Below are 10,800 nucleotides of genomic sequence, written 5' to 3' on the forward strand. Positions count from 1 at the left end.
CTTCCTCAGTGTTTTGTAGTTCTCCCTGTAGAGGTCTTTTACCTCCTTAGTTAAATATATTCCTAGGTACTTTATTTTCTTTGTTGTTATTGTGAAGGGTATTGAGTCTTTGATTTGGTTCTCAGTTTGACTGTTGTTGGCATATAGGAATGCTACTGATTTCTGTACATTGATTTTGTAACCTGAGACTTTGCTGAATTTGTTTATCAATTCCAGTAGTCTCATGGCAGAATCTTTAGAGTTTTCTAGATATAAGATCATATTATCAGCAAAGAGAGATAGTTTGACCTCTTCTGCCCCCATTTGGATGCCCTTGATTTGCTTCTCTGGTCTGATTACTCTGCTAGGACTTCCAGCATTATGTTGAATAGAAGTGGTGATCAAGGGCAACCTTGTCTGATTCCAGTTCTAAACAGGAATGCTTTCAGTTTTTCCCCATTCAGTGTAATGTTGGCTGTGGGTTTGTCATATATGGCTTGTATCAATTTTAGGTAAGTCCCACCTATGCCTATTTTGTTGAGCGTTCTTATCATGAAAGGGTGTTGAATTTTGTCGAATGCTTTTTCTGCATCTATTGAGGGAATCATATGGTCTCTGTTTTTCCTTTTATTTATGTGGTGAATTACATTTTAGATTTGCATATGTTGAACCATCCCTGCATCTCTGGGATGAAGCCCACTTGGTCGTGATGGAGTATTTTTTTGATAAGCACCTGAATTTGGTTTGCTAGGATTTTGTTGAGAATTTTTGCATCTATATTCATAAGGCATATTGGTCTGTAGTTTTTTTGTTGTTGTTGCATCCTTTCCTGGTTTTTGTAACAGGGCGATGTTGGCTGCATAAAATGTATTAGGGAGGATTCCTTCCTTCTTGATGTTGTGGAATAATTTCTTCAGGATAGGCACCAGTTCTTCTTTGTAGGTCTGGTAAAATTCAAGTGTGAAACCATCTAGTCTGGGACTTTTCTTTTTATGAAGGTTTTTTATTGCTGCTTCATTTTCAGAACTTGATATTGGTCTGTTCAGGAATTCTATTTCTTCCTGATTGAGCCTAGGGAGGCTGTGTGTTTCTAAGAGTTGGTCCATTTCCTCCACACTTTCAAATTTATGTACAGAGAGCTTTTTATAGTATTCATAGATGATATTTTATACTCACGTGGCATCAGCTGTAATTTCTCCTTCTTCATTCCTGATGGAGCTTATTAGAGTCCTTTCTATTCTGTTTCTCATTAATCTAGCAAGAGGTATGTCAATTTTGTTTATTTTTTTCTAAGAACCAACTTTTTGTTTTATTAATCTTCCATATAGTTTTTTGTTATTAATTTCATTTAGTTCTGCTCTGATCTTTGCTATTGCTTTTCTTCTGCTGGGTTTGGGGTTGATTTGCTCATCCTTTTCCAGTTCTATGAGATGATTCCTTCGATTTTTTATTTGTGATCTTTCTGTCTTTTGGATGTAGGCATTTACGGATATAAATTTTCCTCTCAGGACTGCTTTAGCGGTGTCCTACAGATTTTGACAATTTGTGTCTCCTTTATCATTTAGTTCAAAGAGCCCTTTTATTTCCATTTTGATTTCCTCTTTAATGCAATGATCATTCAGTAGAAGGTTGTTTAGTTTTTATGACTTTGTGTAGAGATGAGAGTTTCTGTTGAAGTTGATTCCTGATTTTCTTCCTCTGTTGTCTGAGAAGATGCATGGCGTAACTTCTATTTTTTTTTTTTTTTTTTTAAGTTTTTGAGACATGCTTTGTGGCCTGGGATATGGTCAGTCTTAGAGAATGTCCCATGAGCTGATGAGAAAAACATATATTCAGTGTTTTTAGGGTAGTATGCTCTGTAAATGTCAGCCAGGCCCATTTGTTGTAGAGTTCTGTTTAAGTCCATTGTTTCTTTGTTAATTTTCTGTTTGGAGGTCTGTCCTGTTCTGTCAGAGGGGTGTTGAAGTCTCTGGCTATTATGGTGTCGCTGTTTATCATTTTGTTTAGATCACGTAGGATTTGCTTTATGCATCTGGATACACCTTTTAAAAGCTAATTCAGACTTGCTATCTCACTGGGATCCTTGCTCAGCCATGTAACACAGGAGAGAGAGTATTTCATGTATTTGACAAGGGAGAAAATTTCACTCTGTGAGAATGAAGGTTTACTCACAGTCACACAGGTAGGTATTCATGGAGCTAGTTCTTTAACCCTTTTTGCTGACTTCCTGGGTTCAGTTTTGTCATAATATCTGATTCTTCTAGGAGAATCTTGGGTATTTATATATGCTGATATGGCACCATTTTAAACAAGTTTCTGATTGTGCTGTCTGCGATGGGTAAAGAGATAAAGATGAGGGGAACAGAGATGAATTAGACACCACTGGTGGGAAACATAGGCACACAGTACTAATGACATAATCATGAAGCACATTTACATTTATTAAGCACCTTTTCATACATGTTCTAATATTTTATTTCCTCAAAAACTTGTTATAGGAAATAAACAAAATTGAGGCATGCATACATTACCAAATTTCAAGAATATTTAATTACACAGCAAAAACACAAAGTAGCAAAAGCAGCATATAGAATTAACTATAGGGTTTAATGCCTGTTATGTTGTCCAGGGAATTCTCACTAGGACAATGAGGAAATATGGGAAAATGTTCAAAATGTTTTTGTCTGAATTCTGGGATTACATATATTTTTTATTTTCTTCTTTATCCTTTTTTCATGCTTTTTAATTTTTGCAGTGGGTATGCATTACTTAAGGAGAAAATAAGCTAATAAAAATGCACACAGGAGAGATAGTGGTAGTCTGGTGTGGGGTATTGCAGCCCAAGGGGCGAGTAGGACATTCACTCAGGGAGAGGGCAGCGGTGGCCTAGAGCACAAGCAAGATGACGAAGGTTCCATACAGGGTGGCCATGGTAGTGATGGGAGGTAAGTTATATAGAAGGGATACTGACCCATTAAGTAAATATATTGAGATCATGAGAGAACATTAGAAATAGGGAAAGGGAGAAAATAGAGTGAACTCTGTGGTATTGGAATGGAGATTTTCAATAGATACAGAAATATAGATGTAAATATGGGTATATATGCACACATTTGAATATATACTCACATTATATACATACATATATTCCCCAGCTCTGTCCACTGAAATGACCTAGGAGCAACATCTGGAGTGCACTGAGCATGCCTAATGCCCAGATGTTGATTTCTACATGTCATTATGCACTAAAAGGAGCCATGGCTTTTGGAAAAATGGCTGACTCCAGGGCTAGGAAAGAGAAAGTATAAGATAAAACTGGAATATATTGTTGTGCCAAAAAGGCAGAAAATGTCAGTTTGAATGGGCATCTAATGGTCAGATCTGGAATATTTTGAACTTCAAAACTAGTAATGATAGTTACAGATTATAACCACTTGAATGAAAATAGGAATCCCGTGAATCCATGTTGATATGAAGAAATGAATGAATAAATAAGTGGGGAGGAGTACAAGCATTTACTTTAAGAATGCTAGCTAGTTAATGTGGAAGAAATGATGAATTTTAAAAATCATGATTTGGCAACCATCAGTAATAAATATTTGCTCAAGAAATAGCAGTGGAAACAAGTACATAAAAGTTTAATGGGCAATGGTTTATTAACATAGTTCAAAATATTTATTAGTTACAAATAGAAAAAGAATAATTTTTATAAGGGACAACTTGGTAGATATCACTCACTTCAGTGATATTCCTACCAAAAATGCAGAACCTCAAACCTGAATCCAATCATGAGGAAAACCTGGGAGACATTTGCAAAATAACTGGTCTGTAGTCTTTAAAAGGGCTGGAACCATGAAAGTTACATGAAGAATGAGAAATTATTCCAGACCGAAGGAGACTAAAGAGACATGACAGCTAAAAGCAACACGTGACACTGTACTCGAGCCTTTTCTAATAAAGGACATTATAGAGACAACTGGCAAAAACTGAATGGGATCTGAGGATAAGATGGGGTAATTTATCAACGTTAATTTCCTGGCTTGGGTCTGTTGGTTATATTGAGATTATGTTGGACAATGTCCTTGTTTGTAGAAAATATATACTGAAGATTTCATGAATAATGTAGGCAATTTACTCTCAAATAACTCAGGAGAAATATGTTCTATATATTATCTTCGTAATATTTTTGATTTTTGTAACTATTTCAGAATAAAAGCCACATTATGGAAAGTACCATAGTAAAGAACGGTAATAATGTAGGCAATTTACTCTCAAATAACTCAGGAGAAATATGTTCTATATATTATCTTCGTAAGATTTTTGATTTTTGTAACTATTTCAGAATAAAAGCCACATTATGGAAAGTACCATAGTAAAGAACGGTAATGTGGAGAAAGCTAGTTTAATAACGCTGCCACCCAAAAAGTTTTATTTAAAGGTTATCTTTTACTTGTTATTTTTTTTTTTTTTTTAAGACAGAGTCTCACTTTGTTGCCCGGGCTAGAGTGAGTGCCGTGGCATCATCCTAGCTCACAGCAACCTCAAACTCCTGGGCTCAAGCGACCCTCCTGCCTCAGCCTCCCGAGTAGCTGGGACTACAGGCATGTGCCACCATGCCCGGCTAATTTTTTCTATATGTTTTTAGTTGTCTGATTAATTTCTTTCTATTTTTAGTAGAGACAGGGTCTCGCTCTTGCTCAGGCTGATTTCGAACTCCTGAGCTCAAACAATCCACCCGCCTCGGCCTCCCAGAGTGCTAGGATTACCGGAGTGAGCCACCACGCCCGGCCCTACTTGTTATTTTTATTTCATTTTAGAGATAGGGTCTCGCTCTATCACCCAGGCTGGAGTGCAGTGGGCCATGATCTTAGCTTATTGCAGCCTTGAACACCTGGGCTCGTGTTCCTCTTGCCTCAGCCTCCCGAGAAACTGGGACTGTAGGCACACACCTCCATGCCCAGCTAATTTTTTCTTCTTTATGTGGACACAGAGTCTCACTATATTGTTCAGGTTGGTCTTGAACTCCAGGCTCAAGTGATCCTCCCACCTCAGCCTCCCAAAGTGCTGGGGTTACAGGAGTGAGCCACTGCGCCTAGCCCAAGGTCATCCTTTAAATTGTATTATTCTGTATTTCGAAAATTAACCATATCAAGTTAACAATAAGCTATTATACAGCTAGAATGACTATTATTATCTAGGTGACATTTTAAAATACTTTTTTTGTTATATAAATTATTACTTGACCCACTTGGATTCAGTGTGTAGCCCACACAACATATAAAATGAAATTCTCATCATAAACACATATACATTTTCACTAATGCCTAGGGAGGCTGCTTAATTTGCCCCAATCACATGGCTACAACACGGGAGGAGTAAAATTGGACCTCTGTCCTTCTGACTCCAGTTCAGCCACATATAACAGGGAGTGGGATGGGACCAGGGCAGTGCTAAGTGTGAGCTGTGGAGAGCAGGACCCAGTCTCGGGCCTCACTTTAGAAGCAAAGGCGTGTGTAGGGGAAGGACCACCGCGTATCCCAAGGACTACACAAGGAGGGAGGCGTAAGTGGTTCCAATATAGAGGGCCATCCATGCCAATGAGGTCTCCATGATTAAGGAGGACAACGTGGCATAGGGGAAAGATAACTTGTACCTTAGAAACCCTCCTTTGATAGTTACTTAATTATAATTTGGACAGTTTCCTTTTAAGGATTGGAAAACATTAACACAGAGATTTATTATTGTTTTGTTGCCTGCATTTGTTGTTGTTTATTGAGTTTTTAAAGCCCTTAGGCTAGACACCCACTTTGTAGGTCAGCCCACCCTTCCAGTTCTATGATCCCACACCTTCCACCTTCGTCCTGCAACGTCACCTGCCTGACCTCTGAAGGCATTTGGTTTTATGATTCTGGACTTGTGCTTTCTGGGCCTGGGTGAACCCAAGTGGTTGTCAGACTTACGCTGCTGCCCATAAAGGCCTTCCTCGGCTCAGGACTTACAGGTTGTGGTTGAAGATCCCAATCCTTGCTAGGCACCAGTGCCACCTGGGAGGACAACTCATCTTTTGATTTTGTCTTTTAGGAAAGCGGGCGTGCCTTGGAGAACAGTTGGCCAAGTCTGAGCTCTTTATTTTCTTCACTTCCCTTATGCAAAAATTTACCTTCAGGCCCCCCAAAAATGAGAAGCTGAGCCTGAAGTTCAGAATGGGCATCACCATCTCCCCAGTCCAACACCGCCTCTGTGCTATTCCTCGGGCGTGACGTCGCAGGGAAGGAAAGGGGGAAGGAAGGAAGAAGAAATGGCATGTGTTCTGAAGCCACTGGTGACTGCGCAGGTGTGAGGGGACAAAGCAAAAGCAACCCTGAGGAAACATCAGAGGAAACTATCTCCAAATCTGAGCTCTGCTGTCTCCTCCAAATTAGTCTTGGGAAAGTCATTGATGTGCCAAACAATTTAGCTTTTCATCTGGGAGATGAAAAAAGAACAATGATTCCTTCTTTAAAGAAAGTTCTTGTTAAAAATTCAAAGGAAATAGTAGCCTTTAAGTGATTTGCAAGCCATAAAGAACATCATAAGTGTTACAGCTGTAATGTGCCTCCATCTTGCATCCTTTGTTCGATGTGTATTTGCTTCTGGCCTGTTGAGAGAGCTCAGGTCAAAGTCATGCAAAATAGTCTTTACAAGTGGGCCCGGGACAGCCACAGAGGTGAGCCCTAAAGGCTGTCTCATTTGCTCCCACTGTGCTTACTTTATTTTCTTCATGCCTCAGAGTGGTTTTCTGAGAAGTTAGCAGGGCAAGTATTATTCCCTATTGACAGACAGAGAAATCAAGTGTTGTTGAAGCAGTTTCTATGGATGACATAAGGAAACACTACCTTGGCCTTAGATCTAGGGCCAAGTAGAGTGTGTCCTCAATTAACCAACCTGGGAAGCAAGTCTGGGGGACAAATGTGGAAATATTTTCTGTCCTTAAGAGTATCTCTTTGCCTTAAATCTTCCATCAGGTATCGGTTCTCAGGCTGTTTCACATTGGATTTAACTATGTTATAGGTGGGATCTTTTCTTGCAACTAGATTGCAAGCTTTTGATGAGCCCTGGTAGAGTATTTTATAGTAGGGGATCAGAAAGATCACATACCTGCTCAACCCTTCTGGGTTTAGCTGCTGAGGGGAGACAATGCTCATAAAAGAGAAGGCCAGCTAACACTGATAGTCCATGGAGCATTGACCACAATGCCAATGCAAAAAAATGAACAAAACCCCTGGAAAACTAGGCTAACCCCTATAAAATGATCTCTGTTTTCCTCAAAGTGGTGTCTTACTCTGTTTTCTGTTGCTATACCTGAGACTGCATAATTTATACAGAAAAACTTATTTGCTCATGGTTCTGGAGGCTGGAAAGCCCAAAGGCAGGGTGGCACTTTCTGGCAAGGGCTTTTGTACTGTGTTATAATATGGTAAAAAGAGGAAGGGAAAGCAAACACCTACCAAATAGAGAAAGCATGAGGTGCTGGGCTCACTTTATAGCAGCCCACTCTCTGGATAGCTAATGTACCTCCTTGGTAATGACATTAATCCATTTGTGAGGGCCCCACCTTTCTCATTCAATCACCTTTCATTATGCCCCATCTCCCAACACTGCAGCACTGGGGACTAAGATTCAAAAGAAGCTTTGGGAGGACAAACACCCAAATCATAACAAGATGATTCGACCTAAGTAAGTAGCCTAAAACACAACATGCCATGAGCCATGGTGCGTATCCTTTCTGTCTCTTGGGATTAAGAGAAAAGCCAATGCAGTTGGCACTGTGAGAATGGGAAACAGAGAAAAGGATGGGAGCAAGGTGTTTGGCTGGAGCCAGCCTCAGCTGGCTGGGAGAGCCAAGAAAAATGTGTCTGGAAGAAATGGTTGGGTTTTTACTGTGCAGGATGAGGCTTTGGTCCTTCTTGCCTTGTGAAAGAAAAAATGGGGTGAGACCCCCATGCATGTGCACTTTCTTTATAAACCACTGCAAAGTTGCATCTCTAGAAAACAGGCCAAGTGATAGACTGAGAATAAAACCAGTTAAATCAGTCCTTGAACTTGAACTTCCCAAACTTCCAGGACCTTGTCGTCCATTTTTTTTTGCCCAATAAGATCATTCAAGTGGGAGACTCAAACAGAAATTGGTCAAAATACATTATGTGTCTCAGTTTCTTCATCTGTAAAATGAAGGATTTGCTGAAGTCATCTCTAAATTCCATTCCTGCTATACTGTGCATCATCCTAGATGGGCAGGTACACACCCATTTCTAGGGGAGTAAATGTGAAATCACTGGGGACTCATCCTGGCCTAAGGGATGCAATGGGACCCAGGGCCAAGTAGGGTGTGAGCACAATCAGCCAGAAACCTGGGCAATACATGACCTATAATTGATTTTTCTGGCCATATAAAATGTCTCTTTTTTTCCTCAAAGCTTGTTGGATAGGCTCCAAAATATGAGCCCGTTTCTTGTCCAAGCAAGACAGGAAGATTTTGTTATACACACTTTTGTAACTCTGTTACTCCTGCATCTGCTTGGAAGGCTCCAGGGCCCCTTCCCCTCTTTTGTATCAGTGCCTCACACACAGTGTGCAAGCAATATAATGCCATCTACGGCATCGGGGACCAAGAGTGAGTTTTGCCAAATGGCAACCCAGGCTGTGAATCTCCTCTCCACCACTCTCCTACAAAGAGACACAGACACATGCAGGCTGCAGGATAAATTTAAAATGGGTTTGGAGGTTGTGTGGCTTACGGCAGAGAAGAGCAGGACACGCACGATATCCTGAGCACTCAAGGAAGTGTGCCGGGTTGGGCACAGCTGGACTGCATGCGTCAGGGAAAAGTGCAGGTGAGGAACCACCCTCACAGTGCCCCACATATCTGTAGACAGGAGGCGGGGGCTGGCTAGGTCAGTAAGTAGCAGGGACAGCTCCCTGGGTGAGGAAGCAGCTTGGTTAGAACAGGTAACTCCAGGCACCCCTGGTGCCAAGCTCTTCTCCCCTTGAGCTCCCTCAAGCCTGCTGAGCCAGCCTTTTGCTAAGCCACCAAAAGGGATGTGGGGTGCAGTGCTGAGTACTCAGGGTCATGGGGATTTGTCACTGCGCAACCCCTTACTGTGACTACGTGAGCAAGACACTTATATCTGCAAATTCACCATTTTCAGCCTCTAAAACAAAGGTATGAGAGCATAAATGTCAGTATTTGGTAGTGAGGATAAAACTGGAAACCATGAAATCCTGTCTGTGTCACAGATTGACAGTAATGAGATTCAAGGGGGTGCAAGGCAAAAGTGGTTCTATTCCCACCCGCCCACACCCCAACACACTGTGCACTACTTTTCTGCCTCTGAATGAAATTTCAGGCAGGGTCCATCACTTTTCAGGTTACTCTTTCATAACAAATGGTCCTATTCTCACATGTGTTTCTAAGATTTCTTTTGGCCATTACAGTTTGCAGCCCAATAAGGACACACTTTATAGAACTCCTTAGGATAGCTGATTAGCTCCCCCTTCCCCACCCAGTTTCAGAACTGGAAGGTTTCCAGGTGGGGTGGGCAGGGGTTCGATACCTTGTCTCTCCGCACCATGTGCTCCCCGCTTCACATGTGCCCCCACCTCACCCTCCCACCCACGTGCACCACCCTTACCTTAATGTCCCTCTCCCATTCCTGGGCATCTGCTAGTTCAACTCTTCTGGCCAATTATCCCTCCAGGCAGTCCTCTTGCTGGCATCCAAGATGGTCCCGCACTGGCTGCACCCTCGTCAAACCATGAGGGGCCATGCGGTGTCCTTTGAGAGATCCCTCCCTCCACGGCCCCCACTGTGGGCCTCACCCAGCCTCTTGCCTGTAGGAAGTTCCAGGCCTCTGTGTGGGACTGATTCTTGGTACCCCAGAGATTCTGCAAAGCAGAGTTAAAAACTTGAAGTTTGAAGCCTCTCACCTCCTGAGGGAAAAATTGTCATGCCCCAGCTCCATGAGATATGGGTGGGAAGTGAGGAGGACCCTTTTGTCAAAGAAAACCAGAACTGAAAATAGCAAAGTAATGCAACAAAAACGAGTTTTATTCAGGAACTATTGCAGGAAAGAGACCTCAATACAGAACTAGTGCAGTTCCAAATACAGCAAGGACAAGTGGGGATTCGTAGCCAAGGAGCTGGATTGGGGGGACCAGTGGATGGACAATGGCTAAAAGAAACACCAAAGGTGAGGGGGGAATCTTGCTGAGGACAGGCCAGAGTAGTCAGATGCCAAGATTGGAGGACCAGGAATTTGAGCAGGTGTCAAGTGTTGTCTCTAAATGGACACAGCAAGATTCTTCCTACAGCTGGCCATGCAGGCCCAACAAGGACGATGCCTACAGGGCTTAGAGGAGCTGAGTTTGTCACTCCTCACCACAGAAGTGTCCTCTTTCCCTTTTCCCATAACCCTCAGCCATTACATGCCCTCTATGTAGGCACCAGCCTTATAAGATAAGAGTTACAAAAACAGTCTTCTGATGCCCCTGTGGCAGGTCTCACACAGGATTTCCAGTGCCCGACTTTAGGGCTGTGGGCTTAGCACAGCACTTGGCTTGCACTGTTCGCCGTGCAGTGATTGGGACTCCAGCTGAAACAGCGATGAAGAGCCCCACTTTCATATCCTGGTACACATACGATCTCCTGCCCACACAATAAGACCCTAATGAATGTTATTTCTGTGTTGAATGAAGGAATAGATGAATAACCCACAGGATACTTCAGGATCTTCCTGTGTCCCAGGGTCAGTACAGCGAAGAGCAAGCACAGGACAGGACTGT

At 42.0% G+C, this 10,800-nt stretch overlaps 1 protein-coding gene across 1 annotated transcript in view; it reads left to right on the forward strand.

The window, feature by feature from the left end:
- Nucleotides 1-7,282, forward strand: part of LOC105806374 (cytochrome P450 2J2) — a 40,385-nt gene extending 33,103 nt beyond the window's left edge. The window contains exon 9 of the mRNA XM_012639477.1: nucleotides 6,061-7,282. Coding sequence (XP_012494931.1) covers nucleotides 6,061-6,239 — 179 coding nt within the window. The 3' untranslated portion in view covers nucleotides 6,240-7,282. The remainder of the gene's footprint in view (nucleotides 1-6,060) is intronic.
- The last annotated feature ends 3,518 nt before the right edge of the window (nucleotides 7,283-10,800 follow it).

This window comes from Propithecus coquereli, unplaced genomic scaffold (assembly GCF_000956105.1).
Source record: "Propithecus coquereli isolate 6110/MARCELLA unplaced genomic scaffold, Pcoq_1.0 Scaffold14, whole genome shotgun sequence".
Classification (NCBI taxonomy): Eukaryota; Metazoa; Chordata; class Mammalia; order Primates; family Indriidae; genus Propithecus; species Propithecus coquereli.